We start from the raw sequence: 21,883 nt of genomic DNA, 5'->3' as shown, positions 1-21,883 counted from the left end.
GAGTCAGTGGGGGAAAAGAGGCATTTGGGCTGGATCTATCTTTAATTTCATTTAAAAATATTTGGGGGAGGGGAGGGAGGTCTTGAACTCCTGGCCTCAAGCGATCCTCCTGCCTGAGGATCCAGAGTAGCTAGGATTACAGGCATGAGCCACCACCAGGGCAATGCGCTGGGTCTTGGAGGAGCAGAAAATCCCAGGGGCAATTGGCTTGGCCGGGAGAGTAGACTGCTGTGGGTCAGGCCAACCCAAGCATTGGGAGGTGTACATGCTGGGAGGAGAGTCAGATGGTGTGTGCAGGAGAGACAGAGCGCCGGGGAAGGCCTGGGGAAGCAGGCATCGGAAGAACTGCCCCACAAAGCGGAAACATCATGGGCTTCAGAGTCAGGTGGTGCAGGACAGTTCTCCCAGTGGCCCTGAATTGACCTGGTTCTCCCCTCCTTTTTTGCTTATAATTCTCAAGAATAACTGTAGATGCCTGTAATCCCAGCACTTTGGGAGGCTGAGGCAGGCAGATTACTTGAGATCAGAAGTTCTAGACCACCCTGGGCAACATGGTGAAACCCTGTCTCTACTAAAAATTAAAAAGTTAGCCAGGTGTGGTTACAGGACACCTGTAATCCCAGCTACACGGGAGGCTGAGGCAGGAGAATCATTTGAACCTGGAGATGGAGGTTGCAGTCAGCAGAGATTGTGCCACTGCACTCCAGCCTGGGCGACAGAGCAAGACTCCGTCTCAAAAAATAATAATAATAATAACTGGAGTGTGCAGAAAATGCAACATCCTGAGGGAAGGAGGGACTGGCCGGCACAGCCAGGCTCTGTTCCAGTCCTCCTAGAAAAAGGATGTCCTTCAGCACTTCAGCCCAACATGTCACATGGCCCCAGGGTATAAAACCCAGGGCAGCTGGTTTCTGGGGTCCCTCAGCTTCAGTACAAGTCGGGCTGGCCAAGCGCGGCGGCTCACGCCTGTTATCCCAGCATTCTGGGAGGCTAAGGCAGGTGGACCACCTGAGGTCAGAAGTTTGAGACCAGCCTGGCCAACATGGCAAAACCTTGTCTCTACTAAAAATACAAAAAAAAAAAAAAAAAAAAAAAAAAATTAGCTGAACTTGGTAGTGCATGCCTGTAATCCCAGCTACTAGGGAGGCTGAGGCAGGAAAGTTGCTTGAACCCCAAGGTTCACACCACTGCATTCAAGCCTGGGCAGCAGAGCGAGACTTCATCTCAAAACAAACAACAACAAAAAAGAAGTCAGGCATGCACAGATGAGAGTCCATCCTCCATCTGCTTCAGTGGCGTTCCTGAGCCTTGGGGGTCCAGCTCCAAATGAATCCCAGCCTTCTGTTGTTCCTAACTGCCTACCTGTAGGTAATAAACATGCTCCACGTCACTTGTGTTTGCCTCGCTGGAACTTGTGGGTGTTTGCTTCACTGGACTCAGAAAAGTTGGTAACCAGTGCGCGGTGAACCTGCTTAGACAGACAACTGGGTTCTGATTCAGCTGTGCGACCTTGAGCAAGATACTGAATCTCCCTGAGTTTCTGTTGAGTCATTCATGAAGTGGGACCAATGGCTACTTGATAGGATTGTTGGGAAGATTTGGAGAGAAAATTATGTTAAAGTACCTAGCGTAGAGCCCCGTAAGTGTCTCCGCCATAATGGAGTTTGAGCCCAGACACATTTCTCCCCTCCTGGACGCAGTCGAGCTAAGGGAAAGAAGGAAGTGCAAGAAGTTTAATTTTGCAGAAGTTTATTTCTGGTTCACGGATCTAACAGTTTGGCTGGGTGAAGGCTGTGTGGTTTCTCTGTGCGTTGTATTTCTTGAAGTTTATGTTCTGGGCTAGTTTTTATGACTCTGTTACCAGGTACTCACTGAAGTTTGTGACTATTCATATGACATTTGAAATTGTTACCTTTAAGGTTTATACCTTGGTTTGACTGTTGTAAAATGTGATCTTGTTTCTGTGTTTTCGATTGTCAGATAAGTAGAAAAGGTCACCTGTTTGTTTTATAACTTCTTGATCAATCTTTATGACAGTTGATTGTACGCTTCTCCTTTTACTAGTTTTGTCTTGAACCCCAGGCTTGCAATGTTGTAACTTTCTCTTCTCCTTTGTTGTAGTAACCTCACTAAGTAACCTGACGTCAGCCACTGCAGGCTAAAGGGTATATAATGAGACCCTGTGCACAAAATAAATTGCTGACTTGGGCGGTCCTCGTCAGTCCTCCAGACCCCATTCTGCTCTATCTCTCTTTTCTTCCGCGCACTCTCTCTTCCAGGTATTGGGACCCTCTTGCTGGTCAAGAGACCCCCGGCAGACGTGCTGATCTCACGGACCACAACACCTGGCACTGAAAGTGCCTTAAACCTATGTTCGTATCTTAAAAAGTGAAGAGGAGGCTGCTGCTGCGGGCAGGTACGGCTGGGAGATAAGGCTGCAGGTAGGCCAAAGTTTCCATTCCTGTGAACTGGGAACCTATGCGCCTTTTGGAACTCAGGTGTTTTTATTTCTTGGGGGATGGGAGATAGTAGTAAAAGGGTATGGGGTTTCTTTCTTAGGTGATGACAATATTTAAAATTGACTGTGGTAATAGTTACACATATTTATTTGTGAATATACTAAAGCCCACTGAATTCTACACTTTAAATGGTGGATTGTCCCAGCACTTTGAGAGACTGAGGCAGGAGGATTGCTTGAGCCCAGGAGTTCTGGACCAGCTTGGGTCACATAGCAAGATACTGTCTCTATGAAAAAAATGTTTAAAAACTAGTTGGACACTGTGGCACATTCCTACAGTCCCAGCTACTCAGAGGGCTGAGGTGGGAGGATTGCTTGAGCCCAGGAGTTCGAGGCTGCATTAAGCTATGATCATGTCACTGCACTCCAGCACAGGTGACAGAATGAGATCCTGTCTCTAAAAAACGAGGGTGGGGGTATGAATTGGATAGGATGTGAGTATATCTCAGTCAAGCTGTTACATAAAACAAGAATACTTGTTGTTAATCTGGCAACAATGTGAAGAAAAATTAGAGTAGCTTAAAAATAAAAAATTGAGGCCCGGATGCAGTGGCTCACGCCTGTAATCCCAGCACTTTGGGAGGCTGAGGCAGGTGGATCGCTTGAGGTCAGGAGTTTGAAACCAGCCTGGCCAACATGGTGAAACCTCACCTCTACTAAAAATACAAAAATTAGTTGTTGGTGGTGGGTACCTGTAATTCTAGCTACTTGGGAGGCTGTGGCAGGAGAATCACTTGAATCTGGGAGGCAGAGGTTGCAGTGAGCTGAGATCACACTACTACACTCCAGCCTGGGAGACAGAGCAAGACTCCGTCTCAAATTTTTTTAAAAAAATGGATGGGTATCTCAAAGGAATACCAAAGGTGAGGGTTAAAGTAAGTAGCTAAACCACATCAAGGTGCTCTGCACTCTCGATGACAAGGAATAGGAGGTCTGAAAGTACAAGTTTCCCTTCAGTGTCTTCTCTTCTCCATCCCATAGTAGCTGCCAAGAGAGCCCACCAGCAAGAGGCCAAAGAAAACAGAAGCTCTTTATGTCAAATCACAAGGACAGACAAGGGGAGTGTGGGGGATGGAGAGGAGGAGGGCCTGGGTGGATCCTTCCTCCCTCTTTCTTCACAGATTTAGTTGTCGCTCCATCTGCTCTCGAAGTTTGAATTTCTGGACCTAGAAGAAAGGAAAAGGAGTTAGGGTGACCAGCTATCTTGGGTTGCCCAAGACTGAGGGGCTTCTCCGGTCTTAGTACCAAAACAGGACAAGTCCCGAGGCAAACCAGAATTAGGTGACTTGGTCACCCTACTGCCAGCCTCTCCACGCCCACTGCTGAAGGAAACAGAGGTGGGGCCCCATGGGCCTCCGGAGCCCAGGCTGCCCTTCCCAGTCTCCTCCACCTTACACACCTTTCCTGAAACGGTGAGGGGGTAGTCTGTGACAAACACGATGTAGCGTGGAATCTTGAAGTGAGAGATCTGCGGACCAGAGGCAGTGAGGGCGGGCGTGAGGCTGGGCAAGCTCACAGGGCTGCGGGAAGGGGACCAGGAGCTCGCCTGGCTGGGAGTCAGCTTCGTTAAGGGAGGAGCAACCCCCGCCCTGGGCTGGTTGGTAGAGGAGGGGATGGGCAAAGAACCCAGCAGCATCAGCTTGGTTGGGAGGAGGCTCCCACCTTCCCTTTGCAGAAAGCTTTGATCTCCTCCGGCGTGGTCTTCTCCCCTTTCTTCAGCCGAATGCAGGCACAAATCTCTTCCCCCATCCGATCATCCTTCACTCCCACCACCTTCCAGGGCCAGGGAAAAATATCAGACATCACCGTGTTCATGTGTGTTCCCTGTTTCTGGGGACTCCCCTGGGCCGGGTGCCTCACCTGCACTTCCTGCACCTTCGGGTGTGTTTGAAAGAAGTCCTCAAGCTCCACGGGGTAGATGTTCTCGCCGCCCCGGATGATCATATCCTTAGAGCGGCCCACAATCTTGCAGAAGCCCTGTTCGTCCATCATGGCAATATCTCTGTCAAGAAAGCCCAGGGGCGACCTGTCACCTCTGCCTCATTCACTCCCTGGCTCGTGAAACATTTATTGAGCACCTACTATGTGTCTTCTACTGCTCTAGACTCTGGGAGACATAGCAGGAACGAGACACAGCCTCTGGAATAATAGTGTAGTAAAGGGAAGGAAAGCAGAAAAAAACCAGCCAATACCTACAACATATTCTCTCTCTCAACAGATCTGTACATATGCTTTTCACAGCTGGCTTCTTTCTGGGTCTCAGCTCAAATGTTTCCAGACATCTTTGTCCACCCATTCTAAGGGAAGCTCCCCTCCCCACCACAGCCACTTTCTCTCCTATAACCCTATTTTATTTTCTTGGTGTTTTTTTGTTTGCTTGTTTGTTTTTGAGATTGCTCTGTCACCCAGGCTGGAGTGCAGTGGTGCAATCTCGGTTTGCTGCAACCTCTGCCTCCTGGGTTCAAGCAATTCTCCTGCCTCAGCATCCCAAGTATCTGGGACTACAGACATGTGCCACCACGCCTGGCTAATTTTTGTATTTTTAGTAGAGACAGGGTTTTGCCGTGTTGGCCAGGCTGGTCTCAAACTTCTGACCTCAGGTGATCCACCAGCCTTGGCCTCCCAAAGAGCTGGGATAACAGGCGTGAGCCACCGCGCCCGGCCTATTTACTTGGTGTTTATCGATGTCAGAAATCATCTCTTTTCCTCCAAAAACCAGGATCCTTCTCACCTTGCTTTCCTCTGGACCTCCAGCGGTGAGACCAGTGCTAGCACATAGGGAATCTTAATAGGAATTTGCTGGGGTAACCAATGAGTGACTGAATCTGGACTCAGATTTTGCAGCTGCTGGTATAGGGCAATGACCCAGTCGCTTTCTTCCATGCTATGTATGATCATCCCTACCGTGTACATTTTGGAAATTAAGTCTCCAGCATATGAGGAGTCATCTTGATATCCGCATCCCCCCGTGCCAGGTTAATGTTCCCAGCTCAGCCTCAAGACCTCCAGCCTCCCCTCAGCAGCCAGAGCCTCCACCCCACCCTGCCTTCTCACCCTGTCCGATACCACTTCTCCTGATCCACTACTTCCTCCGTCTTCTGAGGCTCGCCCCAGTAGCCCAGCATGATGCAGTACCCTCGGATGAACAGCTCCCCAGGCGTGTTCAGCTCTGCCAGCGTCCCCGCCTCCATGTTCATGATCCGGGCCTGGGACAGGAGAGCCTCAAGTTGGGGCTTCCTACCCTCTTGTTTCAGGATAGGTGGTCCTTGGAAATGGAGAGTGATTTGCCTCCCCCTAACCCTCCCCGCCCAGGAATGAGACCCTCTGGCTCTGCCTATCCCCACCCAGAGAAGGGAGACAAAGACTAGAGTCAACCCAGTGCTAGTCAGAGACCTGAGCTGGGCATGAAAGAACAGCTGAGGCCCAGGCTGGAAGCGCTGAGGAAACAGCGAGCAGGCAGCTGCCGCAGAGAAAGAGGTCCGTGGACGGCCGGGCCAGCTGAAGAATGATAAACAGTGCAAAGGAGAAGGGAGTCTCCTCTTATTCCCCATTAAGTAACAAATAAGCCAAAGAAAGTGTCGTTGGCAACACCATGTGAATAGGAGAGGCAGAGTCTGAAAGCCTGGTAAAGAAAAGAGCCATGGCTGCTGTGCCAAGGAAAGCTGAGCCTCTGTGTCTGCATCTGTGAAATGGGGCGAATGATGCCTGCCCGTTTCCCTTCCAGGTGGGCATCTAGTGAGAGTGGCAGTGCAGCTGTAGAACACATGAGAGGGGGTTCACATCTGCATTCACTCCCTGGGTGCAGGACTGCTCTGGCGGGAGGGAAGGGCAGATTCACACCAGGACAGTGGCCAGGCCCGGGGAAGCAGCTGCTTGTGCACAGGGGCAGCGATTCCCCAGGGGCGGGAGCAGAAGCACAAGGGAAATCAGGAGCTGGCTGGCAAGCCCCGGTGCTGGAGCAGGAGAGGAGGCATGGCTGGGTGTTGAGATTGAGATGCACTCTGGGGCAGTCTTTGAAGGGCAAAGGGACCCCTAAAGGGATAGGCTGCTTGAGAAATGGAGTGTTTCCGCCAAGCAAGAAGAGGAACTCTGCTAAAGCGAGAGGCGGGGACCACTGGAGGAAAAGAAGCTGTGTAGGAAAAATCTCTGTGCTCTGGCTTCTCTTTGAGGCTACCCTGGCTGCCCTGAAACAGACAGTGGGCTTGGCAAAAACACACCTCAGACAGGAAGGGAGGCTGCGGAGAGGTTCAGCTGGCAGCTGCTCATGGCCACTGTTCCAGCTCTTCCCCTTTCATGCTTAGCCCACAGAGAGTGCTCCGTGCCAGGCCTCGCAAGCCCCTGCGGCTGGGGGCTCTCGGCATCCTAAGTGAGCCATTTGGCTCTCTCACTGAAAGCAACAGATGTCCCTGCTGGGTGCACCCCAGGTGGGTGTTGGGAGGTGGGGCTTGGGAGTCTTGGTGAGGGGCTCACCTCCGTGTGAGGCATAACTCTGCCCACACTTTCTGCCTTCTGCTCCACAGTGTCCTCGGGGAAGCTCAAGAATGTCACAGGACTGTTCTCTGTGGTTCCATAAGCAATCTAGAGGGTGCAGAAAGGGTGTTTGGAGAGGACTCAGTGCCTGCAGAGGGATTGGGTGAGCTACCTGGGGAAATGAGGAGGAATTCCTAAAGGAAAAGGGGAAGTGGAGGGCAGCCAAATGGTGGAAACAGAGACATCGTTGGTAGGGGTCTGGGGTCAGGAGGTAGAGGTGCTGGGAGTGAGCAGGCTAGGTCTCTGCAGGGCCCCAGATTTGAAAGAAAACTGAGTGCAGGGACACACCATTCTGTTCCAGCTGGGGCTCCCTCAGTGCCCCATTTCCCTGGAGCAGCCACCTGTCTGTGCCTGCGGCTCCAGCATTACCAGGACCCCACACTTCTCTCCCCATCCCCTGGCTGCCTCAACCCCACTTTCCTGATTTCAGGCCACATCCTCTGCCCCTCCCCTCAAAGCCGAAGGCCCCAAAAGCTTGATGAGAAAGCCAGCCTGCCTTGGCCCAGCTAGGAGTGGCACAGACGCAACCTCACCCCTGCATCCCGCAAACCCTGAACAAGTGCCTGGCCCTGGGGCAGGCGTCTCCCAGGCTCTGGAGAGTTTCCCATGAATTCATTTCCATCAAAATAAAAAACAACTGAAGCAATGATTTTAAAAGCCAGTGGCACCCCCCTCCCCATTTCCAGTGGTTGGAAACCCTGAGCGACAGAAAAGCTGGAAGCCAGCCTTGGAGAAGCCTAAGTACCATCAAGGAATGTTCTAAGCCAAGTATGACTCCCCTATCCTAGAGGTAAGGGGCAGAGAGGTTTGGGAAAAGGGCAGGCCTTGGAAACCAGGCCCCAACACAAGGGTATGGGGTAAGGGGAGAGAGGCCAGCTACCCCATATCCTAGGTCCCCTTCAATCTACGGTCACCAGATCTCAGCCATCCTCCTCCCCGCACCACGCTTCCCCCATATCAGCTGGTCTGGCTCTGGCACAGCTGGGGTTTGGTTCAATGTGGGGTCTGGTTTCTCCCTCCGCCCCTCATCGCAGACAATATCCTGTGCCAGGCAGCCTGGAGCTCACCCTGAGGCCAGAGCTGTGACCCTGCCTGCTCACCCTCCCCTTTCCACAGGAATCCGGACATCGTGGCTGGCAAGTGGGCACAGAGAAATCTGGCGGGCTTGGGCGGGACTGCCCACAGAACTTAGGGTCTGGCAGCCTGAGCTGTCCAGGGCTGGTCCCTCGACCTGCCTCCCCCTTCCTCCCCTCGAAACCGTCCTTGCAGTCCTGGGGCCACTGCCCGAATGTGGCCTCTGCCAAGTACACCTTGGCGCCACTCAGCCGCCACCCTGAGACCCCTCAGGGGCGGGTTCTGACCACTGGGGTTGGGGATGAGGGATGGGGATATTTCGGGGCGATGAAGGAGGGGGATGGCGCGACTGTGCTTGAGGCCTGTGGTCTCCAGGTGTGTTTGCCATTCCCGTGGGTGCCACGCTCCTCCACATCCCACTTTTCTGCTTAGCCTTCAGCGGTGGAAAAAGGGGATGGGGGGCGCAGGGGACAGAAACGCAAACGGGGTTGGGAGAGAGGGGCCGGGGCGCACCCGAGGGTGTAGAAGGAGTTCGGGTCTCCCCAGGGCCAGCTTTGGCGCGTCCAGCCCGAAGTGGGAGCCCGACGCTGGGGCGGCTGTCACGCTCGGCCGGCGCCGCACAAGCGCCCCATTAAAGCGCCGCCAGCTGGCCCACCGCGGGGAGACGCGTCCGGCTGTCCGGCCCCGCTTCCTCCCGCAGGAGGCGTCCAGGGCACCCGGCCGAGCGCGTGTGGATGGCGCGGCGTGGAGGCTCAAACTTGAGCAAACAAATAAGTTCAGGGAACGCCTCCTTCTCTCCGATGTAAACTCAGGGCTCCAGTCACACCCATTCCCCCTTCCCAGAAAAGCCCCGGAAAGGCAGTAGGGAGAGGAGCAGCATAGGAGAGTAGGGGGCTGGAGCCAGGGTTCGGGGGACACGGTCCCAGTCCCGCAGGCACGGTCGCCGGCTGGGGGACGGGCCCCGCCCCCTTCCCCGTAGAGGGCGGGGGCACATCTCTGGGCGCGAGGGAGTTAAGCCCAGTGGCCTCGATGCTCCACGTAGGAGCTGGCTCGGCTGCCGGCTGCGGTCAGGGCCACCGTATAAAGAGGGCAGCAGACCCGAGCGCCCAGGACTCGCCGCTACCCGCGCCCTGCCGCTGCTGCTGCCCCCAGCCCCGGCCCCAGGTGCCCCGGCCATGGTCCGCCCAACGCTCTTGCTCATCCTCGGCCTCCTGGCCGGTCTGCTGCCGGCGCTGGCCGCCTGCCCCCAGAACTGCCACTGCCACGGCGACCTGCAGCACGTCATCTGCGACAAGGTGGGGCTGCAGAAAATCCCTAAGGTGTCAGAAAAGACCAAGCTGCTCAACCTACAGCGCAACAACTTCCCGGTGTTGGCTGCCAATTCGTTTCGGGCCATGCCGAACCTCGTGTCGCTGCACCTGCAGCACTGCCAGATCCGCGAGGTGGCCGCCGGTGCCTTCCGCGGCCTCAAGCAGCTCATCTACCTGTACCTGTCCCATAACGACATCCGCGTGCTGCGCGCGGGTGCCTTCGACGACCTGAGCGAGCTGACCTACCTCTATCTGGACCACAACAAGGTCACCGAGCTGCCCCGGGGGCTGCTCTCCCCGCTGGTCAACCTCTTCATCTTGCAGCTCAACAACAACAAGATCCGAGAGCTGCGCGCAGGCGCCTTCCAGGGCGCCAAGGACCTGCGCTGGCTCTACCTGTCCGAAAACGCGCTTAGCTCCCTGCAGCCTGGGGCCCTAGACGATGTGGAGAACCTCGCCAAATTCCACGTGGACAGGAACCAGCTGTCCAGCTACCCATCCGCTGCCCTAAGCAAGCTACGGGTGGTGGAGGAGCTGAAGCTGTCCCACAACCCCCTGAAAAGCATCCCTGACAATGCCTTCCAGTCCTTCGGCAGATACCTGGAGACCCTCTGGCTGGACAACACCAACCTGGAGAAGGTGAGCTTCTGGCTGCAGGGCTCTGCCCTGGTTCCTTCTTCCCTTCCTGGAGGCCCCAGGAGCCAGGGCCACAGCTGGCACCGTCCCTTGTCCCCAGGTTCCCTGTCCCTCTGGCTATCTCCAAGGCAAGCAGCTCCGCCACCTCTCTTCCTCACCTTGTCACATCCTTACCCTAATCCCTGTCCCGCTGCCAGTCTCACCACCACCCTCCTAGGATTCCTACATATGAAAGGAGTGGGGCTGCCCTGGCCCCACAAATGCCCCCCCAGGGCCATCACCAGTGCTCCCAAACTGCCCACTGTGAGCAGCAGCCACCTCTTCCTGTCGGGCCTTCCACCCCTCCTCTGCTGTATTTCCTGTCTCCAGTAAACCTACCATCCCACAAAGGAAGGTTTGTTTATTGAGGAGCCTTCCAGAGGCGCTGGGCAGGTCAGGCCCACAAAGAGACCCTGTTCCTGGTGGGGGCTGTGCATGTGTGCTAAGGTGGAGTGTGGGGCTGGGGAGTGAGGGGAAGCAAATGCTTGAGGAAGACATCCTCCATGCCCCACAGAGGCCCGGATGGATGGCCCTGCCCAGTCCACATCCACACAATCCACTGCCCTCTCAGGTCCACTTCAATTGAGCAGGCATGGGACCAAGCGCTCCCCCAGGCTGCAAGCATGGTGCCCATGGGGTCCATGAAGGAGTAAAGCAAGACCACATAGTCAACCATTGGCACAAGACCCCAGGTGTCTCCCCACAGGGATGGCTGGCATGCCTCACTGTCTCCAGACTGCCGACTGCCCTTTGCCCTCCCCTGTCACCAGATCCATCTCCTGTCTGTATCCTCACTGGTTCCTTTCTCCCCTGGGGTGCCCAGGGTCTGGCCAGGTGGGGCTACCTGGAACCAGAGCAGAATCCCTTCTCTGGGACTGGAAAAGTCACCCTGGTTACAGAGGCTTCAGCCAGGAGGTTTGGGTGGGGACCAACAAGGCAGAGGACAGTCTGGTTACTGGAGACTTTCATACCTCAATGTGGACCACAGGAGAGGAGGACAGGGGCATGGAGATGCGGGCAGAGTCCCACCTGGGCAGCAGCCAACCTCTGTCTAGGTGGATGGAGCCTGCTCAAGCCTGCCCTTCTTCAGCCCTGCCTCTCTCCAGCTCAAGTTGGAGTCCCCTGTGGCCCACCAGTGCCAGAGTGGTCTTTCAGTGGGCAGCAGAGCAGCGAATCAGGGGCTGGTTTGGGTCAGACAGGAATTGTGGCGCCAGGGCAAAGATGTGGGCACCAATGGAACATTTCCTCTGGAGCCGTCCAGCCTCGCCAAAGGCTCTACCAAGGTGGCTTCACAAATAGTGTCTGGCTGGAAGTGGGGGCGCAGTGAGGACAGCGCTGGGGGAAGTCCCGGGACCCTGGGGCTGTGGGGAGCCTGGGCCCACTGCCCACTCCACCAAGCACAGATCGAGTTCACCGTGTACCAGTTTGGGTTGCTGGGGCCAAACTGGCTGCTGCACAGTCCCAGTGTTTGTGCAGGGATTGTGGTGCCAGTGGGAGAGGAGCTGGGTGTGGTCCTGTGGCTACTGTTTACCCACTGCTGTGACCCTGGGCAAAGGACAGCACTTTTTCCATTTCTCGATTTGCATATTGGAAATAACACCACGTGTCTCAAAGGGGGGCTGTGTAGATTGGATCATCTGAGACCACTTGGTCACACTGCTTTGAAAACTGGGCAACTCTTCAAGGTGCTGTGGCTCAGTCCAGGGAAGGACACTGCCCCTCCAGCACTGGGGTGCTCACTCATAACCATCTTGCTCCCCAGTTCTCGGATGGTGCCTTTCTGGGTGTGACCACGCTGAAACACGTCCATCTGGAGAACAACCGCCTGAACCAGCTGCCCTCCAACTTCCCCTTCGACAGCCTGGAGACCCTCACCCTCACCAACAACCCCTGGAAGTGTACCTGCCAGCTCCGGGGCCTTCGGCGGTGAGAACACCCCCATGTCACTCCCAGAGCCCACCACTAAGCACTTAGCCCTGCGCTAAGGCATGTGGGACATGCATCCTAGGTCTGCTACCTAATAGGCATGGGACCCTGGGAGCCTCAGTTTCCCCATTTGTAAAATGAAGATTACAGCTTCAGACTATCCTGTGGCCAAGTCAGTCCTGGCCCCATAGCTCACTGCCCTTCCCCCCAGCACTCTCATCCTCTCCCCCAGCCCCAGCGCAACAAGTTTCTGTCTCTCCAGGTGGCTGGAAGCCAAGGCCTCCCGCCCAGATGCCACCTGTGCCTCTCCTGCCAAGTTCAAGGGCCAGCACATCCGTGACACGGACGCCTTCCGCAACTGCAAGTTCCCCACCAAGAGGTCCAAGAAAGCTGGCCGCCATTAAACAGGTGGGGGCTGGGTAAACAGGTCCCCGACGTCCCTCTTCGGCAATTCCAGCAAGTGAGCTGGTATCTTCCAGGACACTCCTTCCCCCTGGAGGAGCAGGCAGACCCTCCATTTTTAGAGAGAGAGGAGGGGAAGACTGGGGCCCCTTTTGAAGGGAGGAAAAGGTCCTGCCCAGGACCCCCACCATCTCCTCACGAATCATCTGGGTTGTTGGATGGAGTACTGAGTCAATCCTTGCCTCCTTGCAGGTCCTGACCCAGCCAGTCCTGGTGACTGGCCTCTGCCTTCCACCGGAGAGACTACTGACCACCCACCTCCACTCCTACCTTCTCTGCTGATGCACAGAGCTGCCCACACCTAGACACGTCCTGGCAGGGGGCCTTGGGCACTCCACTACCAACCCAGCTCCACTCAGCGGTGTCCTGGGAAGGAGGAAGGCTGAGCCCCTCCCCAACTTCATGCCTTCCCCACCCTCCAGCTCCTCTCAGAGAAGCTGTTGCTGAGACCCCTCAAGTCAATTTAGAACCAGAACGGGTTGGTCATCAGGATGGCTACCCTTCCAGAATCATCCTTCCTCTGTTCCTCTTTCCCTGCCACGTGGAACAATCATCAGACCCTTGCCCCACCTCTTGCTTCCAGAAAGGGTTTTAAGCCCATGCCCCAACTCTGCCAGCCCCCACCTGCCAGGACACTCTAGCAGGACATCGGTGCTTTGCTGCCCATCTGCCCATGCCGCAATTTCTCCCTCAGATTTCTATAAATATAAATGTATGTATGTATGATATTTACTCCCCTGCCACCTTGCTCCTTCACCCACCAGGTGCTGATGAGGTCAGACTATCTTTTCTCACATCTGCTTTCTGGAAGGAGGGCTTGCTGACAGGGTCTCCTTGGAACATCTGGTCTGGGCTCATCCCCATGTCTGCCAATCTGTTGTCACCCCAGGCCTGGCCTGCCCACAGCCTGGGCCCCGGTCACCACTCACCACCAGCTCCTTCATATTTAACTTGTCGATGATGGCTCGGATGAGTTCTGGAGGTGCAGGGGACCCACCGATCACACCTGAATCAGAGAGAGGGCTGACCCAGCTCCCCACTTCTCCAAGCCCTGTAGAGTCCTCTCACCTACAGCTCACTCAAGGGAGGAACATTCCCTCTTCTCCCCTGACCCCGAGCCTTTCCTACACCTGGCAAGTTGGCCTTGGGCTGGTGTCCAGGGACACTGGAGATCTCCCTCCCTCCCACCCATATTTTTACAGTGTACTTCCTGCCCCCTAAATAAAAGGCCGGGAGCATATCTAAGTCACCCAGGCCATTACTGTGGGGGAAGCAGCCCCCTCCCCATACCTGGCTGCCCTTGGCCCCACCCCACCTCCATACATGGTCGAGATGTCATAACTGGAGAAGTCTGGCTGGTTCAGAATGTCCACGTACATCGTGGGGGTACCATACAAGAAGCCGCCTCTGTATAGGAGGAGTTCTCGAAATTAGGCTTGGAAGTGGAAAGGAACTCCCTCTTCTCACCCACCCCCGCCATGAACCTGCAGCAAGAGTACAGGCAGGAGAAGCTCCTGAGGCAGGAACTGGTCCTCTCCTGGGGGTCCTCCACTGTCCCCATCCCCAGTCTCCTGGCTGGAGGGAGCAGGCAGCTTAGAAAGGTATCAGGGCCCAGGAGTGAGGAACGAGAGCGTTTTCTCAGCCCACAGGCCACCAATGCCCACCTCTCTCTGCTGATGGCCTCCAGTGCCTTCTTGCCATTGAAGATGGGAGAGGACAGGATGAGGGTGGCACCGTACATCAGACACACCATTGTGCCTCCCACGGATCCCAGGCAATGGTACAGGGGGTTGGGCAGGATCATCCGCAAGTTCTCTGGCATCTGATGATGGAGACAGGAGGCTGGGTCTGTCTTGGAGCCAGAAGCCAGTTCCTCTAGCTGGCGAGGGGGGCCCAGCCAGCCCTCCACCCCTGCCTGAGCCACCCCTCCTGCTGCCTTGCCCCAGGCCTAGTGCCACCTCACCTTCTCATGCAGTTTCAGGCGTTCCCCTATCATGCTGGAGTTGTTGACAATGTTGTAGTGGGAGAGGGTGGCCCCCTTGGGGCTGCCTGTTGTCCCCTGACAAGGCAAGTGGGGGACAGCTCAGCCTCCTTCCCATCTCCTTCCCACCCTGGGCCACTGCCTTGAAGAGCACTGGACCGGGAATCAGGAGACAGGGACTGTTGCCCCAGATCCATCTGTTCATTAAGTATATTTGCAAAAGGTCTAACGTGATGCCAGCCGTCAGGGTCCAGCAATGCAGAAGATAAGGTCTCTGTTCTCATGCCACTTATATGGCCCAGAGAACTCTGCCACCCACTAGCTGGCTTGGGCAAATTCCCTCTCTGGGCCTCTGATTCCCCATCAGCTAAATGAGGGGCAGCCTCTACCCAGCTCTAACTTGTGTTGGTTCATTGAATCTGCCACTGCACTGGGAACAAGAGGGCTGGAGTGGAGAGCGCAGGGGGCCGGGGGAGTGAATGTGACAAGGACACCAGGGGCTGATATTTTCCAGAGCAGAGGGGACAGCTGAAGGCCAGTCCCAGGAAAGAATGCCTGCTCTTCTGAGCTCCTCTGCTGTCTCCCCATCCCCAGGGAAGTGTCACAGGGGTAGGGGGCATGTGTCAGCCTGGGCTTGAGGCCTGGAGAACTCTGCCCTACCGAGGTGAACTGGATGTTGATGGGGTCATGGCAGGACAGGAACTGCTGGGTGTACTGGAGCTGGTCCAGATGCTGCTGTGTACTGCCAGCCGCCACCACTTCGTCCAGGAGCAGGGTCCCCGGCAAAGGGGCATCCACCGAGATGGCTATGGTCAGATCTGGGAGCCTGAGGGTGGGCAGGAGGCTGAGAGGCAGGGGCTGAGGGACAGGGGAGGGTGGCCAGAAAGTGAAGGAATCAGCGATGCTGAATGATGCACCCCCACTAACCCAGGACACACCCACCTCTGACTCTTCAAGGCCCCTGGCTGGGCGTTCTCCACCTCTGGACAGATCTGCTTCAGGATGTTGTAATATTGCTGGGTCTTGAATTGCTTGGGGAACACAAGGGCCTTGCAGCCCACCTGTGGAAAGGGAGTCCCCCACCTGCAGTCAGCAGGGAGCCCCAGACTAGAGCTCTGGGGGAGTCCTCCCTAATCAGCTGCTCTCATACAGATGCACCCGCATCTGACACACACACGTCCAGCATACTCACAGGTACCACACCCCAAGACCAATGCGTACATGTACCAGCCCCAAGACACACACACCATGTCCTGAGACACATATGTATCACACGAGGACACACACACACGTGCCCCTGCACACTCACGCCAGGCTTGTGTCTGACCAACCACCCTCTCTGACAAGCAGAGTCTGTGCAGCCCTCTGTGCCAGGCCCTAGCCAGGCCCTCCACAACAAATGAGCTGTACCTTCTTGAGGACATACTCCAGTTCCATAGCCTGGTAGCCTGGGTTCACAGACACCTGGAGGAAGCGGCGAGGGCATGTCAGTATTCTGGGCAGACCCTGTCCCTCCTGTGGCCCTCCACCCCCAGGAGGCATAGACTCTACACCTCCCTAGCCCCTGGAGGCCTCCTGGGTGGGTGTCCACCAAGCCAGGAGAAAGCATCACCTGGTTAGAAACCAACCAGGCATTGGTTAGGTTCTGGGGCTGAGGGCCTGAGGGGCTCCCCTTGAATGATGTTCCCCCCCACACACCCAGCTGTGCCAGGCAAGCCCCTCCTCACCAGAATGATGCCCGCATGGGCAGTGGCCAACTGCATGAGCACCCATGCATAGGAGTTGGGTCCCCACATGCCCAGCCGGTCACCCTTGCGGAGGCCAATGCTCAGGAGGCCAGAAGCAGCTTTGTCCACCTCGTGTAAAAGATGGGGTACAAGGGGTGAGATGGGGGCAAGCAGGAAGGGGCCCTCAGCTCCCACCCTCAGCCCTTTGCGCAGGGGTTCTCATCACAATCACTGGGAATAAAGGGATGGCAGATTCCCAGCCTCAGTGGTCTGCCCTGGAGCCTGCATAGTTAACAAATGCCCCAGGAGCTGCTGATGCGGGAGGCGTCGGGCCCCTGTGCCTTAGTCCCGTCCCCTTCTCCTGCCATCCCTTTGGGTTCTCCAGCAGCCCTAGCACATTGCCCCATAGCCAGATGCCCACGCTCCTGGTTCTGCCCAGCCAGGGCAGCTTGGGAGCTAGCACCTGCCCACTTTGTGGTTTCCAGGTCAGGACCCACCTCCTCCTTGAGCTGGGCAAAGGTCAACCTGACGTTTTCATGGAGGACGACCAAGGCCTCTCGTTCTGGGACTCTCTGTGCTGTGGCCTCCAGGCACTGGCCCACAGTCTTGCTGATAAGATGGTTTTTGCTGTACCCCTGAATGTAGCTGAGGCCTCCAATGGGCAGGGGGACCATGCGATCCACCTCTCTGGAACTGTGGGGAGAGGAGCTATGGGTTTGACTGTCCCAGATCAGCCTCCCTGGAACCAAGGCCATGGCACCCCCAGCCAAGTCAGGGAGTAGGCTGCTGACAATGTGTCAGAGACCACTAGGTTTTCTCCAGATCTTCTTGTAAGCCTAAAATCCCCCAGACCTGTTTCCCAACCTCAAGCCTAATCCCAAGGCAGAACGACAGGGACAAGGTTACACCAAGCTGGGGCAAAGGGCCCTCCTTCACCTTCCAGAGAAAGATGAGATGCCCCCAGGGAAGGCTGGGAGAGCCTGCCTGCACAGGCAGACAGGTCTTAGAAAGCGCAACCACGCCTTCGCCCCCAGCCCCCACCTCTTAGAAAATAAACAGGTCACTGGGGTCCTTCCTGAGGAACCAGTGAAGCCGTGGCTGGACCCAGTGCTGGAATCCACGGCCTTAGGATTTTAGGCTCCCTGGTGGGCCATTTTTTTCTCCTCTGGGCCTGAAAGGCAAAGATAGAATAGAAAAGGAATTAAGAAGAGGGTGGATGGAGGCCCTAAGAGAGGCAGCTGGGAGGCCCCGGTTATTCCTCAGGCCTGTAGGTGCCCAGTGCCCAGTACTGCAAGATCCTGGGCACCTGCAGATGAAGAAGAAAGCCCCTAGATGCCAAATGGCACCTGGGCTCCAGTTCCCACTCTCAGATAATATCACAAAGCAGGCAGTTTCTGTCTCCAGGGAATTAAGAAGCTGGTCAAAAGCAGCCAATGAAGGCAAAGGGGCCAGATGTCAGACAAGCAAAGGGGACCGAGAGCCTGAGAGTACTGAGCTGGGGACGTCAAGTGGAGGAAGCAGCCGGCTCGGGACCTAGCTCGGGTTCTAGTCTGGTGCAGGGACTCCCCACCTCTCACCTGCGGCTGCCTATCCGTCTCAGGGCACAGGTGGAAGCAGGTCTGGGCAGAGGTCTAGGCAGCCCCAGGAGTAGTAACCTACTTTTCACTTTTCTCCATCGGAGGGAAGTTCCTTCCAGAAACTCCCCATCTCCTCCCAGCCCTACCAGGTAAGAGGCGATCCCCAAGTGAGGGCACATCAAGCTGGAGGAGAACCTGCACTTCCATTACTGCTCCATCCAACTTCCCCACCTTTTATTAACTGTGGCATCTGAGCCGGGCGTGGTGGCTCACACCTGTAAAGTAATGCCAGCACTTTGGGAGTCTGAGGCAGGAGGATCACCTGAGCCCAGGAGTTTGAGACCAGCCTGGGCAATATAGGGAAACCCTGTCTCTATGAAAAATTTTTTTTAAATTAACCAGGTATGGTAGTGCATGCCTGTAGTCCCAGCTACTACGGAGGCTGAGGTGGGAGGATCACTTGAGCCTGGGAGGCAGATGTCACAGTGAGTCATGGAGTGAGTCACTGCACTCCAGCCTGGGTCACAGAGAGAGACCCTGTCTCACACAACAAACAAAACCCAGTGGGACCTGGCAAGTTACCTGCTTACTCCTCGGCCAGAAGGGGATGAATAGACGGCCTTGCCTATTCCATAGCGGGGGCACAAGGTTCAAGTGTGAACAGGCCTGCAAAGGTGCTTTGGAAACGGTGAAGTGCTCTGTAATCGACAGGCATTTTACCGTCTGTTCGTGGCATTTGTTGACCATGCATTCAACACATATTCAGTGAGCACCTACATGTGCCGCGTACTATGCTAGGACTAGAGACAGAACAAGCCACCGACCTTCCTCCAAGATACTCCCTGTCTCTGGGGGAATTAAACATATTAGCTCTTCATGGGTGGGAACAGCCTGGTAAATCAGGAAATAGGAGCCATGAGGCAGACTGTAGGGGGAATCCCACCCCATCTGAGGCCCATTCTCTGTCCCTTCAAAGCTGGGTTAGGGAAGCCTCTCTTAGACCTGGGCCCTGGGGCCACCTACACAATGGCCTCCTCAGCCCTACAGAGTAATCAGCCAACATTTATTCCTCCAACAAATATTCAGGAAACACCCACCACACAGAAGGCTCAATGCTAAAAAATGAACAAAACCAAATACAGTCCCTGTCCCTGCAGAGCTGAGTCTGGTGGGAAAGAGCGGGGTGCCATCAACCTTAGTAATGAGGAATGTATGTTTAGAAAGCGGAGATAAGGAAGGGGCCGTGGTCCTATGAGCGGCTGTAGGAGGGAATCTGCGATCACCTAGGGGTCCGAGGAAAACTCCCTTAAGACAGTTATGCTGAAGTTGAGAGCTGAAGGGTGAGGAAGTATTAACCCGCAGAGAAGGGAGAGGAGGGCATTTCCAGCAGAGGAGAGCTTGTCTCTGTGGTTGGAGCACAGAAAATGAGAGGGAGTGCTGTGAGAACAGGAGCAGGGACTGGAACGTGAACCCAGCTGAAACCAAAGGGTCCAGACCAGAGGACACTGGGCCTGGAAGAATGAGGAGGGCCCCAAAACTCCAGGTCCTGGGGTTGGGGTTTTCTCCACCCATGGGCCCAAGTGTTCCCACACCATTTATGAAGTGAAGAGGGATGGATGGATGTTGGAACCAGGATCTATGTTTATGGGCTGATCCCTCCCTTGTCCCTCCAGGGACACCAGATGGAACCTTCTCAACCAGTGTCACTCCCTCCTCCAAGTGACAGTTTTTCAAGATGTGGTCCAAGGATAGCTTCAGAATCACTCAGGAGCTCACAAAGAATCCAAGTTCCTGGGCCTCTCCAGCGCCTACTCATTGCAGAGCCTCTGGGGAGTGGACTGGGAAAATCTGAATTTTTAACAGACTCTTGTGTGATTCTGATGTGGGAGTGGGTGAGAAGGATTCTATGAATGACGACCACTCTCCTGGCAGTCTAAGCCACCCAACTGCCTTTGACTCATCTATTCAAGCAAGCTTTAATGAGCACCTACTATGTGCCAGCCCTGTGCCAGGTGCTAGGGATACAGGGATGGATAAGACACTGCTCCCAGCCCTCTAAGGAGTCACAGTGTGGTAGGAAGACAAAGGTTTGTAAACAAATCATTTCAGGAACTTCCTCAATGTAGGAGTCCCTGGTTCTGCAGGCCAGCCCAGCCTGGAGGCCAGCCTGGAAGAGGAGAGGCTCATTCCTCTAGGGACAGCCCTCAACCCTGTGGGGCTAGAGCTCCAAGTCCCCCCTTTTCTGGGAGGTATCAGTACCTTCTCAGAGGTCCAGGTGAATGAAGCTCTTGTTGCCTAGGGTGATGATGTTAATAACATGCCCCTCATCGGCTTCTCCCCATCCCTGTCTTTCTCTACTTCCTGTCCCTACTTCCTAGGGACTCTCTGCAATAAACTACCTGCGCCCTAATCCTTGTTCTCAGGGGAATTCAAATTAAGACACAGGATTTCTCCTTTCTAGACCTCACCTTCCCCACCTATAAAGTCTGGTAACTGGCCGGGCATGGTGACTCACACCTGTAATCCCAGAACTTTGGGAGGCTGAGGCAGGCAGATCACCTGAGGTCAGGAATTTGAGACCAGCCAGGCCAACATAGTGAAACCTCATCTCTATTAAAAATATAGAAATAAGCCACGCATGGTGGCACATGCCTGTAATCCCAGCTACTTGGGAGGCTGAGGCAGGAACATCTCTTGAATCCGGGAGGTGGAGGTTGCAGTGAGCCGAGATGGTGCCACTGCACTCCAGCGGGGATGACAGCTGTTCAGCCTCACAACAAGTCTCCTATTCTCACAATGACCAGGCGTCCCATTTAGTTTGGAATTTGGTTTTCCATTATTTGCCATGATTTGCAGACCAAACAGTGGCCTCCTGCAAACTCTAGTCGGGAAGTCAACAGGCTGATTTCTGGGAAAACAAACAAACATCCAGTTCAACTGGCACATGTGTCTTCTCCTATGCCTTCACAGTACTCTGACAGGTGGTATGACAGAGACCCCAGTAGCTCCTTCTTCTCTCATGACACACCCTCGGACATCTAGCTGGCCACGCTGTGTGGAATTAAGACCAGGTTTCCAAGCGTCCCGGGCTGCCAGTCTGGCCAGATGGTGAGGTTCTGGCCAGAGGGGTTTAAAGAGAGGTCGTGTATGAAACTTCAAAGAAACTTTTAAAGGAAGGGACATTTCTTTTTTTTTTCTTCTTCCTTAGGCTGGAATGCTGCCTGTGATGGGAAAAGACTGATGGCATTTTTGGACCACATAGTGATTTGAGGCACCACAGAGCAACCAAAGAGGAGCCTGGCACTGGATGGCAGGAGCTACCACACCAGTCCCAGACTGGCTGTCTCCCAGACAAAGAAACTCCCGTCCTTTCCTTTTTTCTTTTGAAAATTTATTTATTTATTTTGAGATATTTGTAGATTCATATGCAGATGTAAGAAATAATATCGAGGCCAGATACGGTAGCTGATGCCTGTAATCCCAGCACTTTGGAAAGCCAAGGCAGGGGAATTGCTCAAGCCCAGGAGTTCAAGACCAGCTTGGGGAACAGAGCGAGACCCTGTCTCAAAAAAAAAACCAAACACTTTTTTTAATCTGTAAAGGTATATGCCACAACTGAGAAAAATGCAGAACAGAAAAAAAAATAGAACTTTTTTTTTTTTTTTCTGAAGAGCAGTGGTGCAGTCATGGTTCGACCTCCCGGGCTCGACCTCTCGGACTTGACCTCCAGGGTTCACATGATTCTCCCACCTCAGCCTCCTGCATAGCTGGGACTATAAGTGTATGACCCCATGGCTGGCAATTGTTTTGTATGTTCTGTAGAGATGTGGTTTTGCCATGTTCCCAAGGGTGGTAAAATATTTTTTTTAATTAGCTGGGCATAGTAGCATGCACCTGTACTCCTAGCTACTCAGGATGCTGAAGCAGGAGGATCTCTTCAGCCTAGGAGTTCAAGGTTGATCATGCACACTGCACTCCAGCCTGGGCAACAGAGCAAGACCCTGTCTCTTAAAAAAAAAAAATCCCCAAAACAACAACAACCACAAAAAGCAACAAAAAAGAACCAATACAGAAATATCTCCTGCACTCTTCACCATCAGTAT

At 54.7% G+C, this 21,883-nt stretch overlaps 2 protein-coding genes across 3 annotated transcripts in view; one reads left to right on the top strand and one right to left on the bottom strand.

Annotated features, from left to right (window-relative positions):
- Positions 1-3,530: 3,530 nt before the first annotated feature.
- The window catches only part of ACSF2 (acyl-CoA synthetase family member 2), a 38,352-nt gene continuing 19,999 nt past the window's right edge, over positions 3,531-21,883 (bottom strand). The window contains exons 2-16 of one of the 2 annotated variants that reach the window (XM_012463513.2): positions 16,701-16,896; positions 16,204-16,332; positions 15,887-15,940; positions 15,419-15,537; positions 15,137-15,302; positions 14,459-14,554; positions 14,160-14,317; positions 13,811-13,902; positions 13,425-13,501; positions 6,989-7,096; positions 5,573-5,724; positions 4,379-4,520; positions 4,181-4,291; positions 3,918-3,986; positions 3,531-3,684 (exon numbers count right to left, since the gene is read on the bottom strand). In XM_012463513.2, coding sequence (XP_012318936.1) covers positions 3,634-3,684; positions 3,918-3,986; positions 4,181-4,291; positions 4,379-4,520; positions 5,573-5,724; positions 6,989-7,096; positions 13,425-13,501; positions 13,811-13,902; positions 14,160-14,317; positions 14,459-14,554; positions 15,137-15,302; positions 15,419-15,537; positions 15,887-15,940; positions 16,204-16,332; positions 16,701-16,896 — 1,720 coding nt within the window. In that variant the 3' untranslated portion in view covers positions 3,531-3,633. The remainder of the gene's footprint in view (positions 3,685-3,917; positions 3,987-4,180; positions 4,292-4,378; positions 4,521-5,572; positions 5,725-6,988; positions 7,097-13,424; positions 13,502-13,810; positions 13,903-14,159; positions 14,318-14,458; positions 14,555-15,136; positions 15,303-15,418; positions 15,538-15,886; positions 15,941-16,203; positions 16,333-16,700; positions 16,897-21,883) is intronic. The other variant, XM_021666802.2, reaches the window with a different exon arrangement.
- On the top strand, positions 9,231-13,228 carry CHAD (chondroadherin). The gene is made up of 4 exons (XM_012463514.2): positions 9,231-10,071; positions 11,870-12,033; positions 12,296-12,441; positions 12,688-13,228. The coding sequence occupies exons 1-3, from the start codon at positions 9,298-9,300 to the stop codon at positions 12,435-12,437; spliced, it is 1,080 nt and encodes a 359-aa protein (XP_012318937.1). The 5' UTR covers positions 9,231-9,297; the 3' UTR covers positions 12,438-12,441; positions 12,688-13,228.

This window comes from Aotus nancymaae, unplaced genomic scaffold (assembly GCF_030222135.1).
Source record: "Aotus nancymaae isolate 86718 unplaced genomic scaffold, 86718_ANA_hifiasm-v0.15.2.pri h1tg000072l, whole genome shotgun sequence".
In the NCBI taxonomy this organism is placed as follows: domain Eukaryota; kingdom Metazoa; phylum Chordata; class Mammalia; order Primates; family Aotidae; genus Aotus; species Aotus nancymaae.
The sequence above is the reverse complement of the archived record's forward strand: the minus strand, read 5'-3'. Positions and strand labels throughout refer to the sequence as shown.

Coding starts and splice junctions, on each gene's coding strand:
- CHAD (XM_012463514.2), top strand. CDS start 9,298: ATGGTCCGCCCAACGCTCTTGCTCATCCTCGGCCTCCTGGCCGGTCTG. Junction 10,072..11,869: donor ACAACACCAACCTGGAGAAG/GTGAGCTTCTGG, acceptor CTTGCTCCCCAG/TTCTCGGATGGTGCCTTTCT. Junction 12,034..12,295: donor CAGCTCCGGGGCCTTCGGCG/GTGAGAACACCC, acceptor CTGTCTCTCCAG/GTGGCTGGAAGCCAAGGCCT.